This window comes from Xenopus laevis, chromosome 6L (genome assembly GCF_017654675.1).
Source record: "Xenopus laevis strain J_2021 chromosome 6L, Xenopus_laevis_v10.1, whole genome shotgun sequence".
Taxonomy (NCBI): domain Eukaryota; kingdom Metazoa; phylum Chordata; class Amphibia; order Anura; family Pipidae; genus Xenopus; species Xenopus laevis.
In genome coordinates, this window is record NC_054381.1 from 76,022,652 (window position 1) to 76,047,997 (window position 25,346).

General features: G+C 37.3%; 1 protein-coding gene across 3 annotated transcripts in view; it reads right to left on the reverse strand.

Annotated features, from left to right (window-relative positions):
- dnah5.L (dynein axonemal heavy chain 5 L homeolog) overlaps window positions 1-25,346 on the reverse strand; it is a 236,480-nt gene that overhangs the window by 155,621 nt on the left and 55,513 nt on the right. For all 3 annotated transcript variants that reach the window (XM_018267644.2, XM_018267645.2, XM_018267646.2), the window contains exons 14-23: window positions 24,827-25,148; window positions 23,748-23,954; window positions 22,719-22,890; window positions 21,727-21,872; window positions 15,072-15,249; window positions 13,680-13,925; window positions 12,584-12,774; window positions 12,394-12,493; window positions 9,250-9,386; window positions 4,943-5,144 (exon numbers count right to left, since the gene is read on the reverse strand). In XM_018267644.2, coding sequence (XP_018123133.1) covers window positions 4,943-5,144; window positions 9,250-9,386; window positions 12,394-12,493; window positions 12,584-12,774; window positions 13,680-13,925; window positions 15,072-15,249; window positions 21,727-21,872; window positions 22,719-22,890; window positions 23,748-23,954; window positions 24,827-25,148 — 1,901 coding nt within the window. The remainder of the gene's footprint in view (window positions 1-4,942; window positions 5,145-9,249; window positions 9,387-12,393; window positions 12,494-12,583; window positions 12,775-13,679; window positions 13,926-15,071; window positions 15,250-21,726; window positions 21,873-22,718; window positions 22,891-23,747; window positions 23,955-24,826; window positions 25,149-25,346) is intronic.

Below are 25,346 nucleotides of genomic sequence, written 5' to 3' on the forward strand. Positions count from 1 at the left end.
TGGGCCAATAACTAAGAAGATGGAGCCAGCTGAAGCTACTGCTTCCACCACTCCTTCGGAAGCGATTCTGGCAAATCTTCTACAGAGACTTGGTGAACAGGAGGACAAGCAAGACTACATTGTGCAATGTCTTCACGGTCTTTCTTCCAGACTTGACATGATGCAGCAACAGCCTGTTCCTGGTCCGAGTAATACTACTCCTCAGGCAAGTACTTCTCCACTTGCTGGTAGTACCTTCCATGAGCCCAAGGTTCCTTTCCCCGAGAAGTTTGCTGGGGATCGAAGTAAGTTTTTTACTTTCCAAGAGGCCTGTAAACTGCATTTCAGTTTTTTAACCTATTCCTTCCCTACTGAGGAGTCTAGGGTGAATTTTGTAGTTACGCTGTTACAGGGTGATGCCCAGCTCTGGGCAATTAGTTTGTCTCAAAGGGATCCAGCCCGTCTCTCCTTAGAGGCTTTCTTTAAAGCCATGGCTATTATTTACGATGATCCTGATCGTGCCGCCTCTGCTGACGCTGCCATACGTGCTCTTAAACAAGGCAAACGGCGGGCAGAGGATTATTGTACTGAATTCCGCCGTTGGGCGGTAGAGACAGGCTGGAATGATACGGCTCTTATGAGTCAATTCAGGGTTGGTTTGGCTCCGACTATTAAAGATAGCCTTGTAAATTTTCCCGCACAGTCTTCTCTGGATTCTCTCATGCATCTGGCTATCCAGATTGATCGAAGGCATAGAGAGAGACTCCAGGAAGAGCAGGTTTCTTATGTTACACCTCCTCCCGTAAATGTCTTTAACACCCCTCAAGTCTTTCCTAGATCTTTAGAAGAACCTATGCAGATTGGTTCTACTCGTCTCTCTTCCGAGGAGAGGGTTCGTAGGAGGAATAATGGGTTATGTCTGTATTGTGGGGATAAGGGGCACTTTCGCAACACCTGTCCCAAAAGGCCGGGAAACGACAGAACCTAAGCAGGTCTGGGGAGTCTTGCTTGGGTGATGTCGTTTCTACTCCCCAATCTTCGCAAAATTTTTATTCCGGTTCTTTTGAGTTGGGACAGTGGTTGTGTGCAGAGCTCTGCTTTTTTGGATTCTGGGGCAGCGGGTAATTTTTTGGATTTTGGGTTTATTCAAAAACATGGTATTCCTTGGGAACCACAGGTTCCATCTTTCAGATTATCCGCCATTGATGGTAGATCTTTGGGTTCCGGACTAGTATCTACCCGATCTAAGGTTATTCATATGTCCGTTTCTGATCATTTTGAATCTCTTTCATTTTTCATTACTGAGTGCCCACAGACTCCAGTCATTCTAGGCCTCCCCTGGTTACAAGGTCATAATCCCCAGGTTGATTGGCCCTCTGGTAAAATTTTGAAATGGAGTTCTGCATGTACGTATTCTTGTGTTAAGTCTGTCCAGACCCTGGCCGCTACTTCTTTAAAGAGTCTTCCTCCTTGTTATGCCGCTTTTTCTGATGTTTTTTGTAAAAAAGCAGCTGAATCCTTACCCCCCCATAGACCCTATGACTGTGCTATTGAATTATTGTCTGGGTCTTGTCCTCCCAAGGGAAGGACATATCCTCTTTCCCTCCCCGAGTCTTTAGCCATGGAGGAATATATTAAAGAGAATTTGGAGCGGGGATTCATTAGACCTTCTTCTTCCCCTGCGGGGGCTGGGTTTTTTTTTGTCAAAAAGAAGGATGGGACTCTTAGACCCTGTATCGATTATAGAGGGTTAAATAAGATCACGGTCAAGAATCGTTACCCCCTCCCTTTAATCTCTGAACTCTTTGATAGAGTAAAGGGGGCTGTTATTTTTTCCAAATTGGATTTAAGGGGTGCCTATAATCTAATCAGGATAAAGGAGGGGGATGAGTGGAAGACCGCTTTTAATACCCGAGATGGGCATTATGAATACTTGGTAATGCCATTTGGTCTGTGTAACGCCCCCGCTGTTTTTCAAGAACTGGTTAACGATATCTTCCGTGATCTTTTGGGTCGGTTTGTCGTTGTGTACTTAGACGACATTCTAATTTTTTCTTCAAATTTGTTTTCCCATCGTGCTCATGTTCGGGAGGTTCTATCCAGGTTAAGGCAGAATCATCTGTATGCTAAGCTTGAGAAATGTCTCTTCGAAGTCTCTGCTGTACCTTTCCTTGGATATATTATTTCCCAAACTGGTCTTGAGATGGAGCCCACTAAAGTCCAAGCAATTCAGCAGTGGGCACAACCCCTTTCTTTGAAAGCGATCCAGAGATTTTTAGGGTTCGCTAATTACTATAGGCAATTTATTCTGAATTTTTCCAAGTTGGTGGCCCCAATTACTGCTTTAACTAAGAAAGGGGTTGACCCTAGTATTTGGTCTGCTGAGGCTGTTGAGGCCTTTAGTCTCTTAAAAGAGGCTTTCATTTCTGCTCCAGTTCTCCGGCATCCAGACTCATCTTTGCCTTTTATTGTTGAGGTGGATGCGTCTGAGATTGGTGCCGGAGCAGTATTATCTTAACGCCATCCCGTCTCTGGTAAAATTCACCCATGTGCCTTTTTCTCAAAAAAATTTTCCTCTGCTGAGGTCAATTACGATATTGGCAATAGGGAATTATTGGCCATTAAATTGGCATTTGAGGAATGGAGACATCTCCTTGAGGGTGCCAAGCATACAGTTTCTGTGTTCACAGATCATAAAAATTTGTTGTACATTGAATCTGCTAAACGGTTAAATCCTCGTCAAGCCAGGTGGTCATTGTTTTTCTCACGTTTTAATTTTCTCATCACCTACAGACCTGCAGAAAGGAATCTGAAAGCAGATGCCCTTTCTAGAAGTTTTGTCTCCAAGCCTAGGGAGGATTTGGAACCAGTTTCTATTGTTCCTAAGGAGGTGATTGTGGCAGCCTTGAGTCCGGATCTCTCTACCTCCTTGTCGAATGCCCAGGTAGATTCCCCTCCTGATATTCCTGTGGGCAAGTTGTTTGTTCCTAGCGATTTACGTGAAGCAGTCTTTCACGAGACTCATGATTCTAAAGTGGCTGGTCATCCGGGTTGTGCGAAGACTTGCAATTTGTTGTCTCGTACTCTCTGGTGGCCGACTTTAAGACAAGACGTTGCCAAATATATTGAGTCATGCCCAGTCTGCCAACGATCTAAGCCATCTAGATCTTTACCTCAAGGGTTGCTGCAGTCACTTCCTATTCCTGAGAGACCTTGGACTCATATATCCATGGATTTCATTGTAGAATTACCTCCATCGAAGGGGCATACTGTTATCTGGGTAGTGGTGGACCGTTTTAGTAAAATGTCTCATTTTATTCCTCTTTCTGCCCTTCCCTCTGCCAAAACTCTAGCTGAACTTTTCATTGTCCATATATTTAAGTTTCACGGGGCTCCTCTCAATATTGTGTCGGATAGGGGGGTTCAATTCGTGTCCAAATTCTGGCGGGCTTTTTGTTCATTAATGGGTACTGATTTGTCTTTCTCTTCCGCATATCATCCCCAGACCAATGGTCAGACTGAGAGGACAAATCAGACTCTGGAACAATATCTTAGATGTTATGTCTCCTGCAATCAGGCACTTTGGGTTAATTTTCTTCCGTGGGCTGAATTTGCCTATAACAATGCCATTCATTCCTCCACTGGCAAATCTCCTTTTTTCACAGTGTTTGGTCTTCATCCCAGAGTTTTTTCATTTTCAGGTTCTTGTGATCTTCCTGCTGTTAATTCCTTTGTGGAAGATTTTTCTAAGACTTGGCAGGAGGTTCTGAAGTCCTTATCTTCTGCAGTAGCTGCTCAGAAGAGGGTTATGGTCCTGAGGAGAGATCCTGGTTTTTTTTCTTCCGATCTTAAAGCAGATAGGTTGGTGAGACAGTTTCATTCTAAATTTCCCAACAAACCTAAGGGTCCAGTGGCCCCCTCTGGAGGGGGGGGTAATGTCAAATACTTACCGAGGGGACGACAGGGACGCCTGTCGCCCCCTCGACGGGGACGCCCGTCTCTCTCCTCCGCCGCCGATGCGGCTAGGCCTCAGGCGCCGGCTCCTATGGAGCGCGCCGCGCGCATGCGCAACAATTAAAGGGCCAGTCACGCTGGCGCGATTGCGCAGGCGCTGGCGCTGATTCGCCAGCGTCCAATGGCGCCAAATTCAAATCCTTAAATGGCCAGCAGTCCTTTTGTGCCTTGCCCAACGTAGGTTCTGTTTATTGTTCCTGGGTGTTATTATTCTAAGATACTTGTTGTGACCTTTTGCTATCCCTGACTACTGTTTGACTTCCGCCTGCCCTGATCCTTTGGCTTGTTCCTGACTACTCTTTGGATTCCGTTTTTGTACTTCGACCCTGTTAGTTGCTGACCTGGCCTGTGACCTCGACCACTCTGCTGTTTACCGATTTTGTACCGCATTTCCGATTGGTTTCGACTCGGCCCGTTCCTGCACTTTGTTAAACTTACGTTTAGTTCCCTTGCTCGCCCAGAGTTCTTCCCTCAGTCTCCTCACTATTAAGTCCTGGCGGCATCCGAGTAGCGGAGGGCTCCACCCGACGTGAAAGGCGGCGGTTATAGGCCGAAGTGTGAGCCGAGCCCGGGACATTGGGGTTTACTCTGGGTTGTGGGATACTGAACGTTACACTGCCACTGCAGTTTAAGACTGCCCCATGTACATCAGGAACTATGGGAATATATCTTTCTAATAAAGTCACTAATACTCAAAAAATACAAGTAATCTCTACTCTATCTTTTGAATGATGGAAGTGATGAGATGTGAAAACTGAATATTTGCACCACACTTGTGTTTGATTTGTATCTGCAATTACACTGAAATTATGGGGGGAACTTTGCTTTGTGGGTAAAACATCATGCCAACTGCACCTGAAATTGGCACTTTGCACATGGCATCACCGCATTATGTAACTTACCTTATGTAACTGAACAATATTTTAACTAGCCCCAAAGAAAACCTTACCAGTAAACAAAGCAATAACCCCAACACAGATATATTCTGGTTCAGTATTGATGGCCAATTCAAGATCACGGAAGTGGAGGATCTGAGACTCAAATTCTGATAATAACGGACTGCCAGAAACAAATTTCTCAATAACACTGTCCCTGTCTTTCTGCCATATGTGGTGGTAACTTCTAAACCTCTCCAAAGCAGTCATGACTTCCTGAAAAAAAACCAAAGAATATTGAGGTCATTTATTTGGAAGAAAGTTGAAATAATCACTGCAGAAATGTATGGGACACACTTAGGTATAGTTTATTACATAGTCATTAGCATTGAGTACTTATTTCCTTTGCTAAAGAGAATAGTACAGGTATAGGAACTGTTATCCAGAATGCTCAGGACCTGGAATTTTAACAGATCTTTCTGTAATTAGGATCATACCTTACATTTACTAGAAAATTATGTAACCAGTAAATAGGCTGGTTTTGCTTCCAATAAGGAGTAATTATATCTTAGATTGGATCAAGCACAAGGTACTCTTTTATTATTACAGAGAAAAAATAAATCTTTTAAAAATCTATTAAAAATGTGGATAATTTGAATAAAATGGAGTCTATAGAAGACAGCCTTTCCATAATTTGGAACTTTCTGGATAATGGGTTTCTTTGTGTACTTTGACTAGGGAATAGTCCAAATTCGATTAGAAATTTATCATGTACTGTCTCTTTAAAAATTTGACTTCGACCATTCGCCATCTAAAACCTGCCAAATTGCTGTTTTAGCCTATAGGGGACCTCCTAGAACCTATTTGGAGTCAATTGGTCGACTTTGAAAAATCAACGTTTTTTTGGGGAAAAACTTAGAATCGAATTCGATCGAATGCGCTATTCCTATGATTCATAGAATTAAAATTCAGCTGAATACGGAACATATTCGACCAAAAAAAACTTTGACTTAATTTTGGTTGGTCTTTTTGAATTCGAATTTCAACGTTTTTTCAATTCGAAATTCGACCCTTGATAAATATGCCCCTTAGGGACAGATTTATCAAGGGCCGAATTGAAAATTCGAATTTTCTAGTTTTTTTAAGGGTCAAAACTGTCAAATTCGACTAGGGAGTTATTCAAATTTGATTCGAGTTTTTCCAAAAATTCTAATTCGATTTTCAAGATTCAAGAACTCAAATTTGATTATCCCCCACCTAAAACCTGCCAAATTGCTGGTTAAGTCAATGGGAGAGGTCCAGGGATCAATTTGTGGTTGTTTGTAGCCTTCCTGACATTTAAGTTTTTTTCTGCGAAAAAAACTCAAATCGAGTTTTTAAAATTCAAATTTGATTGGAATTTGATTAGAGTTTTAGGGTCGATTTAATTCACCCGATTAGAAAAAAAAATCGATTTTTATAATAAATTTCGATTGGTCGAATTTCAAGTTCATGGGAGTTTATGGGATTTTTAAAAAATTTGAAATGCAACCCTTGATAAATGTGCCTCCCCGGGTACCCCATCCAAAAACCTTTTTAACATAACCTACTATTATAACATTCACATCATGTGCAAATCATATCTATCTTAAATTATTTTTTAACAACTATGTAAAACTATAATAAATTATAGTAGATCATTTCAAAATTGAGGACACATTTGGTCAATATTTATTTAACTTCTATCTTCAAATTAAAATTTTGCTAACAAATAGAATGAGCAAAATATTTAGTCGTGCTTCACCGCAAAAAAACACTCATAGACACTAATGAATAGTTAAAAAATATTGCTTGGTCTGTTGCACAAAAAAGCCAATTGATTTTAATGGCAGATTGTTGCCCTTTTGCTCATTTTTAGCACAGCAAAAGGGTCCAGATTCATCCATCACTACTAACAAACAATTGAAAAAGATTTAATCAAATGAGAATGACAAGGGACAAAAACACAAAATATACACATTTTCAATCTCTCCAAAATCAAATTCCCATATGACCTGGTTAAATATGTCCCAAATATAGAGTTATTTACACTTGCTTAAGGGGGGGTTAAAGATGATTTTTCTTAAATAAAAGAATAAAAACAATAACTTATTTTCATCCCACTTAAAACATAATTTAAAGCAGATGACAAAGTAATTATTATAAATGCAACCAAATTTTCTTTTATTTAAAAAGCCAAACAATCCTGGGATTCCAGGAGGCTTAGAATATTCTAGATCAGTTAGGTTATGGAGAGATTTACATTAATGGTATTCGGTTGAATTGATATTAAATATGTAATTCTGGCACTATTAACAATTATTCTATTCAAATTCCCAGTGATTCATGCTGAATCTAAGTACATTGAAGTGACTAATAACAGAGAAACTACTCAAAGCACAGAAAATGACAGCACAGCATTAGTAAAATTAGCACAGTGCAGCTTCCTCTACTGCAGTGCTGTCCAACTTCTATGGTACCGAGGACCGGAATTTTTCCAATCTACATGGTGGGGGGCTGATAACGGAAGGCAGTGTTAGCCACTCCCTGTTTTTAGACCAAACCCACTTTAAACCACACAGATGTTACCGCAAGACCATGTCCACATTAATAGCACACCAAAAGACCAAATGGTTGGTGTAGTCTAGGAGCCATCATTGAGGGGCGCACTTTTTTCAAGCGTTTATTTAATAATTTGTTTCAGTAATCTTGGTCACCCAGTTGGGTGGGTGTCTGGGTCTCAGGTGTGAACAGTACAGGGCTTTAGGGGAGTGAACAAGGGTGTCACAAATGTGAACAATACAGGGGGATCACAGGTGTGAACAATACAGGGGATTAGTCTGAATTTGAGGTTTAGACAATGCAGGGGTGTAGTGATACCTTTTAAATCTTACATATGGTAAACAGACACAGCAGGAAGACTTTGATGTGGAGGGCCACATGAGGGTTGGACAGCCCTGCTGTACTGTATCGTCAAAGTAGTTCATTTTGTGTGGTTATGATTTAAGATTTAAAAATATGTAGCCAGTTGTTTCTAATCTGCTTTTAAATTAAATTCCATGTTTTTTTCCGATGTTATGATTATTTGGCCTAATCACCATTACTTTAAAATTCACACCTTTTATAAACAAAGCTTTTCTAAAGGAGTTGCTCACCTTCCAAACACGTTTTTTCAGTTCAGTTGTTTTCAGATTGTTCGTCAGAAATAGATTGTTTCAATTACTTTATATTTTTTATTTTTTTACTGTTTTTCCAAAATTGAAGTATAAAGTTTAATGTCCCTTCCTCTGATATTTCAGTCTGGCTGCTCAGTAATCCAGGAGCAGATTCTGAACTGTTACAATTTGCTACATTAGTTGATAAATATCTCGGCTGCTTCTGAGCAATATAAGCAACTTTTGTTTCAGCAGGACCAAGGATAAGAAGTGCATCAATTTATGTATCAATTTATAAAAGTTTACACGGTCAGGACAGGAGCTGCTTCAGAAAGACATATGGTGAACAGCAAAACTTAAATATTAGAAATATGGTCACAAATAGATAAAGTAATTATCTTTATTTTTGGTGAAGTATATGAAAACAACTAAACTGAAAAAAGTTCAGTGCCGGGCCAGGCAACCCGGTCATCCACTTCGGCAACAGTGCACAACCAAGGGTGCGTGTGCGCAGTTCTGCGCAAAACACTTTGATTTCACAGAGTGGACCCACTTTTCACTGAGGTAACACTTGCCGGACTTGGTGTAGGCTCCATATAAGGTACGTGCCTGGCGCCCCCAAGGTTTGCACCCTAGGCATGTACCTCTTCTGCCTACCCCTAGTTCAGGTCCTGCTCATTTTGCACAGTATGCAGACCATTACTTCTCTTTTGCTAAAAGTTATAATTATTTTTTATGATCCTTCAATTTTTTTTATTACTTTTTCCTAGGAAGTGTACTAAATATTTACTAGTGCTGCTATTCTAGAGGATACTTTTTTATTTAGTTCCCACAGTATACAGACCATTTATTTTGCTAAACATTATACTCGTATAAGTGACATAAGATTTATGATTACTGTTTTCTATAAACCCTCATTTTCCTGCCACCTTTTTGAAAGGATCTGCTCTTTCCATATTTCATAACACTGAAATTCCAGAGGCTTATTCCCATTTCTAAGATACTTAATACTATTTAATAGGGTTAATGCAGTTACAAATTGCTGCTATAACCTCTCTATACAATAGAAAGTCATTCATTTTATTATTTTTAATTTTAAACAAACAAGAAATTAAATTAGCTGCAGTATAATATATATAGTTACAAGAAATGGAAGTAATTTGTTTTTAAAATCTGTGCATAGTTTAAGATTTCATTTAATTTCTTACCTTTTTTGTTGAATTGATAGATGTACTTAAGACTGAACAAAGTTTAACAATCTCTTTATTTTCAGATACATTTTTAAAATAGTTTTTGTTATGAACAAGAGCAACTGTGCTGGTAGATGCCACTTCAGAAACATTTTCTAAAAAAAATAAATATAAAAATTCACGTGAAACTGCCAAAACAACACTTCTGGTATAAACTTGAACTTTATTGTGAAATATACATGAATTGATCTAGGTTTATATTGATAATGAATAATTCAATAATATCCCAAATAAAGACTAATAGGCCAAACTGTCCATTTAAAGCAAAATATTCCTGAAAAGATTTACCTTTTATATTTTTCAGTCAAAAAGTAAAGTATGAAAACATCATATATTATGTAAACAAGTACTTTCTACAAATTAGTATAATTACTGTTCACAGATATATTTAAGTAAATATTTATATTTTCTTTTATTTTATGTATATTCTCATATACATAAGTACATATGTATTCCTAGTTATGAGGATTCATTAATAAAAGAGATAGTTCAATCAAAATATACATTAACAAAAGCTATTGACACATAGCTACAGTTCAGTTTACATACAAAACAAATTACTCTATGAAAAATATCTAACATATTTACAAATAAAATAAGAGATCTGCACATGTTACATTTAAATCCACTGCTTCTTTGATACTAATCATTAAATTGGGTCTTGAATCTGTGACCTCACTACAGAAATCTAGGAATAAAAACTGGAATATGAATAGGAGAGGGTCTGAATAGATAGATGATTAGTAAAGAAACAATATATATATATATATATATATATATATATTACAAAACTATTAAAAATAATGAAGAACTATAATTTTATAATATTGCTTAGAACTGGCCACTGCATAACATACTAATAGCTAACTTAAATGTAAACCACCCCTTTAATATTAGGGAGTTCCATGAGGCAGTTCTTTCTAAAATCAGGACAATAGAAGGAGGAAAATGCAGTTTGGGGACAGAAAGGATTGAATTTTCAACTACCCTTGGTCAGAGAAGGGGAGAGAATTTAGCAACTGTGTGCTAAATAGGATGTGTTTGAAGCTTGCATCTGTTCTATCCTGATCTAATATGTAAATTGCATCTTCAAATATACAAATCACAATGAATTTATAAAATACATACATATTTTATATAATAAAGATATGACACAGGCAAGTCTCTCTGAGGTAACAATAACAAGCTTCATCCCTTGTCACTGTTAGGCTAGAACTCCACGACATCAGATAAATGTAGTTCTTACCTGCGATTTCTCCTTCACTTCCTGTTTCTTTAGAACATCCGAAACGTTGCATGTGTTTTGTCGCATGGCGACATGTCGGCTCCAGATGCGTCGTGGAGTTCTAGCCTATACAAGTAGATCTAAGCACTATGAGCAGTTGACATCTTACATTATTGTTTACATAGAATAGCTTGGCTTTGCCTGATAATTTAGTAAAAATATTAAATAAAATACATATACTTGCAATGCTCTTTGAACCATATTGGCTATGCTTTTAAAACATAATATATTCTTAAGGCACAATTATTGGAAGATAAACTATACCAATATACAGAGTATATTATCCTTTTTACAGTAAATATGAATTAAAAATTCTAGAAATTACTTTCCATAATGAAGTTTGAATAGCATAAGACACTGCAAAGATACATTTCCAGTGAACCAACATTAACCTCCCACCTAAAGGCATCTGAAAAATTTGCACATCATATTGTGATAAGTGTTAAAAGGGTACAGGCTACAACTTTAGTCTCATGTCTTTGAAAATTACAGAAAGCGACACGTGCAAGAATTCACCAAAACCTATTTTTGTCAGCAGTGACACCAACAGCAGAGGGCCTGGAAAGTAGAAGTGAAGTTGGCCAGAAAGAAACAACAAAGAGCAGAAACTATAGTTAATACCTGGGCCAAAGTTCAGGGCAGTCAAACATTTTTAAAGTCAATTTCCAGGCCAAAGATCAGGTCAAATGAAAAGTATTGATATCTTTGGACAATGAAGGGTATAAAATAAAGAAAGCAAAAGGATAACCAAGTCAATGCTTTCTATGCCTTGCCAACTACTATAGACATTGTATTAAATCCCCATTAAGAAAATTTTCCTTGTAGACGATAATAATATTCTGATTGTATCAGTACTATTTATTTATTATATATTATCAATCTGCATATGTGAGTCACTCATTATGTGTATTTGTTAACATGAGCTATTGAGAGCTAACTATGATTTGACATCCAAATTGCTAGGAAAATTGCCTTAAGGTGGCCTCCTAGCTCAAGGTGGACATATCGGAAAAAATCAGCTTATTTTGCAACTTAACATATGTGGTTTTCTGGGATTTTTGTACTGTTGTTCTGTTAAGCCACATTATGCAGGCAGGGTGCTTAGTTTGAAGAAGCTGAATAGGCAGCCAAGAAAATTCATATACACTATTCTTATTTTGGGATCTCTACAGGCCAAATACTTTTGTAAATCTTCATATACTGGGTATTAATCTAGTCCCTGGAGTTCATATTTAGGTGTTTTATCTTTGTATGCAAGAATGACCAAGATAAATGCAGCTAATTAAATGATTTTAGCCAAAATTTAAAAATGTCATATACAACCGCTAAATTGAGGAAAGCTTTACAGTTTGGTATTTGAGAGTATAAAGACAAATTTAACCATTTTGAATTTGTTAGAATGTGTACTTTAAAACTGTATGGTGTTCATACCATATACTTGGGTAAACCTATGAATTTTGGCCATCAGTCTGTTCAATAGGCCACTGGCATTCATTTATCTTTTATTATCTTTGTACATAAGGTACTTAATGAATAAAAGGTGTGTGTTTTTGGATGAACGCTAACCAATTTCAGTTTTGAATTACATTTTTTGTTTGTTTAAGGTTTGTGTAGTGCAAATGGTTGGTTTATATAATGCACTGCCTCTACAAAAACAGAGCTATAGTTATTGCAGCACCATATATACAGTGCTCTCAATCGGGCACCTTAACTTGCAATACTACTTAACTCACATGTAGAAATTAAAACTGATTTAAGAGTATCTGATGATGTATTATTTAAAGGAGCAGAATATCTACTACTAGAATTTCAATTACCATGAGTGCTTCTTCCTCCTGCCTCTATAATGCAATCTTCTGAATCACTATCATTGCCATTTCCCCGCATAGCTGTAATTTTTCTTTCAAGTATTTTCCTCTACAAAAAAAAACAGAAAAGGAATTAAATATTTAACTAGCTTTTAAAGTTTTATAATATTAGTAATACAATCTCAGAAATCAACCATACCTTTGACATTCTCTCTTTATTCCACTGTGCCACTCCTTTGGAAGCATTAACAATATTTTCCACAGCTTTATTAAGGGTTTGTTGAACTTCATCAAGTGCAGGAACCATGATTATGTTTGGAATCGCCAAGGTAATGTTGGTTTTGAAGATGGGTTGTCCATTAATTTTATGTTTTGAGGTAGCATTACCATCTTCAAAACACAATGCACTCAAACTGTTACTTACAAAACTAGTTTTCCTAAGTAATAAATTGAACAAATATTGTACAGGTATGAAACTTGCTGTGCAGAATGCTCAGGGACTGATAACAGATCCCATACCTGTACTTTAATGTAATGCATATACTCAGCTTTTGAAAGCGTTTAAGAAAATAGAAGTATATTATGATTACATTTATTTCAGGTATGTTGTTTCTATATTTCACTGTCTAGCGATAGCTTATAAGTCCAAAACATTTCTTTAGTTGAAGGCACACATTAGTACAATTTCCAGTGAGAAGAAAAAGGTTTATAAAATGTGAGCAAAGATTGTCCTATTTCTGTATATAACAATGAAGCAGATGTTTGTTTTAACTCTTCTAACTGTGCAAGAAAACTTAGCATTGCTAAAATGGTAATTTATTCAAACCAAGATCCACCTTTTGCACATCTGTATATTTGAAATGCTGTCACTAGGTTAATGTCCAAAATACTGTATAATTTTAGCAGAACTAAAATACTGTGACTAGAGATAGCATTAGTGGTTTATTATAAAATAAAAAATGGCTGTAATTTCAGTTGCTTTTTTCATAACAAAAGTGTAACATGTTTTATGACCTTTAATTTAAAACTAACTACTAACCAAATGTCAAAACAATACATGCCAGAAATTACAAAACCAATGATAAAAATTCCAATATATACCGCTACTATTATACAAAAAAAAACATTTTAAAAATGTAATTTAAATTATATGTCATTTAAAATTAGGTCTGCGCTAAACATACATATACATCTTTCCAAAAAATGCTAACCAACACTCTAGGCATCACTTAATTTAGAATTACTGTTACACTTTTTCTGCAGAGCAGCAAAACTAGATGTACACAGCAACATACCTAAAAAGCTGATCATTGAGGACATTTGTATTCTTTTTCGAATGGCCTCTAACGTGTTTCGGGTGACTTTTAACAAAGCATCAAGATTACGATGATTAAAATGAGATAGAAGTTCGTGAGCTTCTTCTTCCAGAATTTCCATCATATCTTTCTTCTTCTTTTTAGTTGGTGGAGATGGTGGACCAATAGTAGTCTGACTAACAGCATGCATAGAGGACACTGTTTGTGATCTTCGTAGACTGAGGTCTTTAAAAAGTTCAATAAAGAAGAAAACCTTAGTACATTATTCCTGAAACTGCAATATTCTGCTTCTTTCAGAAACCAGAAGTTCTGAGAGGTAATTTACAAATGAAGAGCACGGTGCAAGTGCAGTTTTGGGTGCAATTTGCCATGTTTATTTAACATATGCAGCATTTTTTTCTGGTACTCAACTAAAACATTTGACACAGCTTGTGGTGGGAACCCTAGAATTGCCACCAGGTACAGGGTGGAGGTAACTCCACCAACAGGTGCACTTGTGAGATATTTATTAGACAGATTTGAATTGGCACAATAGCACTTATACATGCAAGTGCAAGTCAACAATTTCATCCCTATGGTCTTCCATATGCTACATATTTTAGTACAGATATGGAATCCCTTTTCTGGAAACTCGTTACCCAGAAAGTTATCCCTGAATTAGAGGAAGACCATCTTCCTCTCTATTTTAATTGTGTTTTTTAAGGAGAAGGAAACTCTTTTTTACTTGGGCCAATCTTTGGGCTCCAGGAAATTTGTAGAAAGCGTTTTTCCATTTTCTCCTGCTCTCAGTCAGGAAAACAGTGGTGACTGTGCTCTTGTAGCCTAAACAACTGAGGAAAAAAGCTGTGAGTAAAGTGCTAATAATTTTCTGAATTAAATAGTATTAATACTGGCTGAATCACTGGATTGTAATTTAGACAGTCTTCCAGTGGACCAGTTTTTTTGGTGTCAGAAGTAAACTTTTTTTAAGCTATTGTTTAATTAGGTTTTTAAGATATAGATGGCATGCTTCCCCGTTCACACATTGTTTTTCTTACTACAAGCAACTCAACTATGCTGTCAATAACGCATTGCAAATTGCTGTCTTATTCTGCAATTAGCCAGTTAAAGCAGGAGAGAAAGATCAGAAATTCACAGCATGAGTTGAGAACATCACAAATTGATTACATAAACAACATCATAAAGACTATTTGTGAATAATATTTATTAAACTATCAATTTGTAATTTTTTTTATAATAGCAACCGATTCCCCTAGGTATGTATTCCTTAATCCATCACATACTGTATATTGTTTCCATAGTCTGAACGATATGTTAAAGTGACTTTATTATGCTTGATATTATTTTGTTCTATAGTTAATTTTAACGTACCTTTATTATCACTGATATCAGCAGTATCCTCCATAATCCGGTGTCCAACAAATGATTTAGCATCGTCATCAGCAGAAGGAATATCCAAATCAAGTAGCATATTTATTAGTTCATTTGATGCTTCTTCAACCATACAGCTTTTAGCTTGTAATGTCACTGCTCCTTTTGCACATAGATCCTAGTAAGTGAAAAACAGGGATCACATGCTGATGCTTCTGCTCTTTTTGCACTGTCATTCGATAATGTTGGTACTTTTGCTTACGAGGTTTACTAGCAAAAGGTCTGCGCTTTTAAAAGTTGCTTTATTTATTAATTCATACATTTTAAATTTTAAAAACATATAAATACACTTACAAATATACTTACTAAGTCACTCAATATGGCCCTATGTAATAAGTCTTAAATTGAAAATGTAGGGACCCGTAGAGTTAATCCACGGTTTAGAGGGTTAAGGGCCCCTCCCCTGAGCCTCATGGCTTAAGATATGGGTTTTCTGCCTGAATTTTCCAGGGGCAGAGCCTTTGGATTGGTGCACATGGCTGATCTCAAAAGGAACCACAAGGTGGTGCTGTGCAATCCTATAAAAGATGATGCCATGTGCTCTGTCAGCCATTACAGTTCAGGTTACAGTTCAGGTTACAGTGACTGCTGCAGATATTTGTTTCACCTGGGATAGAGTGACAACACCGGCAAAATGTAGGCCTTTAATGGAGTATGATAGGCCTGCCAAAGGCTGGGCAGGATCCTCCAGTGCCTGGATAACTCAACTGAGATGGTTTGGAGTTTGGATGCCGGATTTCTGTATTCACCTTTTGGAGATGGGTGAGAGATGCAGTTCAGCATGGATGTCGTTTTGTGCTATTTTGTCGGGAGCTATGAATGGAGGATCAAACAAGCTGCATGTGTTTCATGGAATGGATTCATCGCTGTGGATGCCTGCTCCAGCTCTGGATGAGCCTACCCATCTGTGTGAATCCCCAGGGTAAGGTGTGCCATGGGGAGGGTAGAAAAAGAGAGGATCCAGGATGGTTTCTGTTTATGACACAGGCCGTTGTTGATGCCTGCCACGAGGGAGCCAGTACCTAACCGGAGGGAAAGGTATTTTGGGCTGTAGCGCTACATGGGACCTATTGTGCTCTTTGGGGAAAAGGGACTGAGACTCTTTGTCTGCCAAAGGAGTTGTGGGACTTTGCCTGGCATGGAGGGCCAGGAAATGGACTGCCATAGGTTCCCATGGGAGTGGGTCATTTTATATGATGTGAATGTGTTTTACTTCCCCTTTAATAGTACACTTGTTTTATATAAAGTTATATTGTTATATAATAAAGTGTGTGGGTGATTTGTTTTCCTAATGGGAATATCTTCAGGAGTATTCCAGGACCCCATTAGGTGGAGGCACTGCCAGAGAAGAGTTTTCCCAGTACCTTTCAACTTGCAAAGGGAACTCAGGACCCAAGTTGGTAAGCTGGTACAACCTTGGCACCAGGAGGGTCGCCAAGAGGGTGTTACATGGAGGCACTGCTGAGATGCATACTGGGAAAAGTAAATGTTGATTTGCATGTTTTTATTTCAGTAACCATTGTACCGGGTAGTTCTCTGAAGAGACTACCAGAAGTGTGATATTTTTGGTTTTGAAATGTGTTTATAACCATTGTCGGGACGAAATTGTTTAACGGGGGGGAGAATGTAGGGACCCGTAGAGTTAATCCACGGTTTAAAGGGTTAAGGGTTTTCTGCCTGAATTTTCCAGGGGCAGAGCCTTTGGATTGGTGCACATGGCTGATCTCAAAAGGAACCACAAGGTGGTGCTGTGCAATCCTATAAAAGATGATGCCATGTGCTCTGTCAGCCATTAAAGTTCAGGTTACAGTTCAGGTTACAGTGACTGCTGCAGATATTTGTTTCACCTGGGATAGAGTGACAACACCGGCAAAATGTAGGCCTTTAATGTATTATGATAGGCCTGCCAAAGGCTGGGCAGGATCCTCAAGTGCCTGGATAACTCAACTGAGATGGTTTGGAGTTTGGATGCTGGATTTCTGTATTCACCTTTTGGAGATGGGTGAGAGATGCAGTTCAGCATGGATGTCGTTTTGTGCTCGTGCTATAGACAGTGCTGGGAGCTATGAATGGAGGATCAAACAAGCTGCATGTGTTTCATGGAATGGATTCATCGCTGTGGATGCCTGCTCCAGCTCTGGATGAGCCTACCCATCTGTGTGAATCCCCAGGGTAAGGTGTGCCATGAGGAGGGTAGAAAAAGAGAGGATTCAGGATGGTTTCTGTTTATGACACAGGCTGTTGTTGATGCCTGCCACGAGGGAGCCAGTACCTAACCGGAGGGAAAGGTATTTTGGGCTGTAGCGCTACATGGGACCTATTGTGCTCTTTGGGGAAAAGGGACTGAGACTCTTTGTCTGCCAAAGGAGTTGCGGGACTTTGCCTGGCATGGAGGGCCAGGAAATGGACTGCCATAGGTTCCCATGGGAGTGGGTCATTTTATATGATGTGAATGTGTTTTACTTCCCCTTTAATAGTACACTTGTTTTATATAAAGTTATATTGTTATATAATAAAGTGTGTGGGTGATTTGTTTTCCTAATGGGAATATCTTCAGGAGTATTCCAGGACCCCATTAGGTGGAGGCACTGCCAGAGAAGCGTTTTCCCAGTACCTTTCAACTTGCAAAGGGAACTCAGGACCTGAGTTGGTAAGCTGGTACAACCTTGGCACCAGGGGGGGTCGCCAAGAGGGTGTTACAAAAGCATAAAATGAAACTGAGTAAAATCAAATACTAATAAGGCAACTAAACAACACTGAGAAGAGTGTGGTGTATGGCAGTCCAAGTAACAGTACAGGTTTGTAGCTATAGTTCTAAAGCTTATCAACTCTAGGAAAATTTGCACATGGGCAGTGGTAACTAATCGCATTTTTGTTTTCATTGTTCTACCTACAGCTACCTGAAAAAGGTAATGGCAGCTGATTACTATGAGGTATTGCCCATAGCACATTACTATGTAAACTGGTTGACTGCCTTTTACTTTTATCAGGCGTTTTACTCCAAGCAACTTTGAGCAGAGCATGGGTTACATGCAACTCTTGATGGTTCTATGGTATAGTAATGGTGAAACAGTTTCCACACAGACTTCTCGTGTACACTTCACAGATGTTTTATAATTGGGCACCTTTGGTTCTTTAAACCACAGAAAACTACTTTATTGATTGAAAAGTTGCAACAGATTCCATCAGTCCATTTAGTCTTTTTCATTCTGTAGAATACTCAGTGTATTAAATTCCCCAAAGTCAAAAGGCACAGGCACAGAGCTATATTAATGTTTTTTTAATTAAAAGCATTCTGTAATGATTTTTAAGTTATAGTTTTTAAAAGTAAATTATACTGTGTACATTGGGCCTAATTAATTCTACCATTTAACATTCTTGAACCAATAAATGTATTTTTTTTAGTTGTAATATTGGTGTATAGGAAGTCATTTCAGGTCATTTTGCCTAGTCATGTGCTTTCAGAAAGTACAGTCATTTCTCACTGGAACTATTTTCACATGTGGCACTTCGTTTTCCGAAGTTGCCCGAAGATTCCTTATGAGGCAACTTCGGACGACGTCTGGAGCTGGAGGAGTCCCAACTTGGGTTAGCAGGACTTTGGATTTTTACTATTGAGCACTACCACTAGGTGGGGCATGGGAGCATTTTTATAAATGCAGTTGTCAGGAAGCTGTTATCTGGTTAATTGCTCTGTTGATAGGCTGCTGGGGGGGGAGGGAAAGGGAGGGGCTTGATATCGCATCAACTTGTGGAGCAGCTGTAAACAGTGACTGAAGTTTATCAGAGCACGAGTCACATGACTGGGGGCACCTGAAAAACTGACAACATATCTAGCCATGTCAGATTTCAAAATTAAATATAAAAATCTGTTTGCTCTTTTGAAAAATTGATTTTAATGGATGATTTTGCTGGAGGATGCATTTTATAAAAACATGTTTTCCCATGGAAGAATCCCTTTAATTTTCCTAATGCTATTGCTTAATGCTTATTATTTTAAGATGTCCTACATGGATTCCACTTTCACTCATGCAGGAAAATCTTTTCTACTGGATAGCTGAAGGTTACATTGTTTTCAGAGTATGCATATTTTTGGAAATTATTTTTAATTGGTCATATGTAAAATAGAGTTTGATTCAGTACAATATTTGGTTGAATATTTTGCTAAGGATTCAGTATTTGGGCATACCTACATTTTTTAACTCAACATAAACAATCACAGTGAATGTTAACAATTGTGAGAAGTGAAACCTCTTGTGTTTTATTTGGCTAAAAGCTTATGCGGAGATTAGAATAGGGTTTCATTTGCAATGGATTCCAATGAAAATACTTTTGATTATTGAGTTCTTTGAATGATATTCAACAGTTTGTTTTTTTTAAGTACACTTGTTTTGTAAATAACAGATTCTGCTTCTGACTCTTAGCAGGTTATTTATTAAAGTCTGAATGTTAAAAACTCGAAAAATTAAAAAAATTTTTTACTATACAATCCAAATTTTTAGTGGAAAAAAACTTGAATCTTTCCAGATTTAACATACTGGAGGCTGCAAAAAGCCAAATCCGAAAATCCGCCATCTCAGACCTGCCAAGGTTGTACTGTATATAAGTCGATTGGAGAGGTCCCTATCCTATTTGGAAGTTTCTGTAGTCTGCTCTGGAATTTACCCAAAAATCGACTATTTCGGGCTTTTTGGGTAAAATTCAAAAAAATGTGGGTAGTAGGGGAAAAAGCCAGAAAAACCAAACAATTCTAGAAAAAAATCTGAAAAAAATTATACAATTTTTGTTTTTCTCTGATCCGATTAAATCAAGCTTTTTTTTAAAAAATAAATATGGTCAAATCGTGGATTTTAGTTTGTAGTTTTTTTAATTAAATAATCAGAAAAAATTTGTATTTTGATAAATAACCCCCTTAATAATCAATTTTCTCAAACAGTAACTGTCTTTTGTCAGAGTATAGATTAATGCAGGGGTAGGCAACCCGTGGCTCCAGAGCCCCATGCGGCTCTTCATCCTGCTTGCTGCGTCTCAGTCTTGCGGCTTTTCCTGTCACAACGTCTATCCAACACTCGCATAGACATCTCAGGCAAGACCGAGCCGCAGCAAGATGATTCATCATGGTCCTTACCACGGTCGCACACTCAAGACAAGAGAGAAGCCTCCAGAATCCAACTGCAGCAGGTGCGAGGGCTATAGACGTGGATGTGACCCATATTTTAATGACATCTATAGCCGTCGCCTTTAAACAGATGAGAACACTAGCATTTAATAGGGCTATTCAGTGTTTAATTTATTTCAAAGTAGGCCTACACATCTTGCACTTTTGTTGTTGTAACTTAAAAATTAAAATAAAAAAGGATAAAAGTTTTTTAAAAGTTTATAAGCGGTGTTATATTTTGCGGCTCCAGACTATATTTCTTTAGTGGAAGAGGGGGCAAAATGGCTCTTTTGATAGTAAAGGTTTCTAACCCTTGGATTAATGCCTTCAAATTCAACAGACACCTTGTCTGTGCCCTATTGTAGCTAAAGTACAGTTCAATTGCTCCTATAACAATTGCATTAACATAATGTAATTCTATACTAATTTAAAAAAACAAGGAACTAAAGAGAGAAAACATATCTAGTGAAGCTGGGATTAATTACATTTACAGGAGAATAACATTCTTCCATTCACAAAAGAATAATTACTCCTCAATATATGATAGTCAGTGTAACCTTAGAACTCTTAGAACAGGCACACTTACTGTAAAATAGTAAGGGGAGTATTTTAATTACCCTACAATTAAACTTAGTTTGACATACCAAATCCCAGTGGTTCATTTTAAATAGGAATTTATAGTAAAAATAATCTTTAGCATTTGCTTTAGGAAACAAAACAAGAACATAAATAAAAAGTCTCTTGTTCTCATGTACCATGTAAAAAAGAAACCAACTGAAAAAATCTTCTGGGCTCTCTCCGGACCTCACTAAAAGGAAACCTTTGTAAAACATACATTCTTAGTTTTACACTTAGTTACAACTACCTGTGATCTTAAGGTGAAGTCATCCACTATACTAACACCATTATAACCTCAGTTCAATAAATAGAATAGTATAATGGACCTCACCATGTGTGTGCACGAGTAATATAAGTAACTATCATGCAAGAACCAAACATGCAGTACTTTGAGTTTCCCTATTCAACCAGTTTAATTCAGAAACTAGCATAGATAATGTTGTTAAAGTGTGATCATATTGTTTGTAAATGAAAAATATTTAATAATGTATTGTGTTTAGTCACTCTGCTCCAGGCATAACAGGATTGTGCTTTCCCCTTTGCTGGTATAACATATTAACACGAGAAAAAAAACGTGGTTTGCCTTTATCATCCAGGTAACACCCAGAGAACACAGCAGTCAAACTGTTACTAACACTTACTCCCACCTCACACCTAGAACTCCCTGTACACACAACAAACAACAATAATGTTTGGTTTCTAATGCCTACTCTACTCTTACATATGCAACACTGAGATCACATGCAAAACTAGGCTAGCAGCTCACTCAGGCGCTGTGCAGTGTTTAACTGACTGTGCTTGTAAATTTAAATTAATTACCTTTGTCATTTGAAAAAATTGTTCACATGAAAGGGGCTCATCCTCTGGAAGTTTGCAAAGAGGAGTGGTGCTCATATCCTGGAGCACTGCATCAATTCGAAATACAACTAAATCATTTACTCTATCAAGAAGTAGTTCAAGATGAGCTGAAAGACCAAAAGACAAGATAAAGATTTATATATTGTGTATAAAACACAAATGTGAATTTAACCATAAAGCCTTTTAAATTGAAGCTATAAAAAGTAATGCCTTAGACTACACTCAAAATACTGCAGAAGGCCTACGTATCAACCTCTACTCTGCCAGTACATATTTATGTGCTAGAGGACTGGAACCAATTAAAATTATACATTTACTGGAGGCCCATGCATGAAAGCTTATTGTACCCTTTCCATATTTAGGAGATATTCGTAAAAGACAAATGAAAAAAAAGTTGCTTTGTTACAGGTACAGTATATAAAGGGAGATGGTTTGGTCTAAAAGATCAAGTTTTAGCCTAAAAATCTTAGCAAAGGTTTGACTACTTTATACATGGAGAAACTTGTCAGAAATTGTGCAATCATGTAAGGGAAAACATAGTGGGAGGCTAGGAGACAAAGATTTCTTGGGTCAATGTGTATAAATTGGACAATACTTATAAGTGAACAAGCAAACAAAGCAGTTGTGTCTGAGTGTGTAATGGCTGTAGCAAGTTGAAACATGCAATAAATGCACAGGATTGCAAGCGTAATCATCTCATCCGTTAATTAGGGCAGTCTGGCAGTAGTGTTTTCTTTTGACTGCAGAGTTAAAAGTTCAGCTAATAGTAAATGACAAGGAGAACTTTATGGTAGTCTAGCTGAGAAATGTTTTACAGAATTAATAATAACTATATCTGCTACAAGATTTCCGTCTAGAAAAAAACAGAAAGTAGACCTATCTATATTGGTGTGCCAGTCACACAAATCCCATTTGTTGACTTCTGTTTAATTACTTTTTTCATTTCAACATACCATGTTTTTCAGCAATGTTGTTCAGGTACTTTTCTATATTAAGTGATGTCCAGTTCAGCAACATTAGACCAGGCTGAATTGCTTCATCTACTTTAGCTATATGTGGTGCTATCAGTTGTTCAAGTGGAGCATGTACTTTGGATTTTATCCTCTTGTCTTCCATTAGCATAAACTGCAAAATATAATAGCTAAGGTTTATGGGTTCCGTTATCTGGAAACCCGTTATCCAGAAAGCTCCGAATGACAGAAAGGCCTGCTCCCATAGACTACATTATAATCAAATAATCCAAATCTTTAAAAACGATTTCTTTTTCTCTGTAATATTAAAACAGTACCTTGTACTTGATCCCAAATAAGATATAATGAATCTTTATTGGTAGCAAAACCAGCCTATTGGGTTTATTTAATGTTTACATGATTTTCTAGTAGACTTAAGGTATGAAGATCCAAATTACGGAAAGATCTATGATCTGGAAAATCCCAGGTCCCAAGCATTCTGGATAACAGGTCTCATATCTGTACTGGCTTGTTTATGAGATCCATGGCAAACAATTAAAGCATTCAAAACATAATGCAAAATACAGCTTCTAAATCCTTTATATTTTAGATGTGCTGCACAACATTTTCCAAGTGGGTCAGAGGATTAAATTAAGTTAAAAATTAAATTCAAACAATATATTTATTCTTTGTGCAGACAAGGCCATACATTTTCATAGAGGATCATATATGGAGCCAGGTCGTCCAGATGCACACTGCTGTATTTGCAAATGCAATAAACATTCTAGAAAAAGGGATAATTCTATAGAAAGATAAGTTTCAAACAGAAAAAGTAAGCAACAGTATAATATTTTTTTCTCTCCTCAAATCACTTTGAGGTATACAGCGATTTTTTTGAAATTTATAATTTTTTGGAGGTGGAAGAGAGCCTGGTGATCGCTGGATTGGGAACACACTGCGTTTGGGAGTCGTTTTATATTTATTAGTTTTATAGAAAGATGTAGCTTTATCATAAATTCAAAAACGGTTTACCTGTAAGTTATCGAAGTTCTTTTTGTACACATCCTGCTTCTGTTGCAGAGTTGCAGCAAAAGGCGGTATTTCCAGTCCCAGTTTAGCCATACATTCAGTTTCCCGAATCAATATTAAAATCATAGGGTCAAAATTTACAAACAATTCTAATGTTTCCGGAGACTTGACAAGCAAGGAAGCATGAAGAGCTGATTTGGCCACCTCCATCTTAGCACAAAGAAAGATCAGATTTATTTATATTACATAAGATTTCTGTCACATAATACATGCTTAGAGATCCTGAATGATACTGGAGCCAGTAAAGCAGAACTTTAGAAGCAGAATAAACAAGTAAGAGGAGATCAGTTCCACAGGTTAAAAATAGCAGAATATACAAATTTGTATAATGTAAGTTTCTATAAATTAAAGTTATGATAAATCATTTTTATATTAATTGGTTTTGATTTCATCTAGCAGAGGGAAGCCTTTTTATTTGCTCCACATGAAAAAAACATGTAAAGTATCATATCCTTTGAACCTTATATATGAGCATTCGCTCCTATGCCCCCTGTGGTTGATCCTTCATCCATTTCATCACTGGGGAACACTGGAAAAAGGAAGCCCATACTTCCTGATGGGGCTGTACTCATTGAAGGGTATGCAGATGCAGAACACTGGTGGCACACATAAAGGCATGGTCCACTTGCATTCGGGACATTCATCCATATATAAGGGCACTTAACGTTATTAACACACACACACACACACACACACACACACACACACACACACACACACATATATATATATATATCTTTTATACCTTATTAACACACACACATACATATATATATATATATATATATATCTATCTTTTATACATTTTTGGAATATTTAAGCAGTGTACTGGTTCTACATATTGGCACAACTCTGACCCTATTCCCCTTTTTACTAACTCTATTGATGGCATCTTAATTAAAAAAAGTGGCTAAAGTGGTTATTTTTTATTTACAATGCAGTTCCACATAGAATAAATATAGATAGAGAAATAACATCAACATAGTAAATATATCTGTGTGTGTGAGAAGGACAGCACATACCTGTTTTAGCCAACTTCTATGGAAGAGGATCTCATATTCCAACAATACTTTTGCCACCTTATTGTAGTTACGAATGATCCGCCTTGCTTCTTCAGTCTGTAAAGCTGTAGCATGTTGTTGAAAGAGATCCATTGGCCTTTGGATCCTTTGGAACAGTTGACGAGCCCAAACAATCTTGCCAGCAACAGGTGGTAGGTCACGCCCTAGAGGAGGTTCATTTTTCTGTTTGGTGTATACTTTAGAAACCATCTCAATGTCATGGCCATAGTTCTGAAGGATTTTCTGATACTTTTCTTCAATTCCCAAATCTGGTATTGCTAACCTGATTTTAAAACATGTATTATTAAAGGTTTTGTTAACCTTTAAATTTACTTTCAGCATGATGTAGCGAGTTATACCCTCTTTGCAATTGGTTTTCATTTGTTATTATTTGTTGTGTTTTTTAGTTATTTTGTTTTTTATTCAGCAACTTTCAGAAACTTGAACCCAACTCTATAGGGTCCACATTACCCTGCCAACC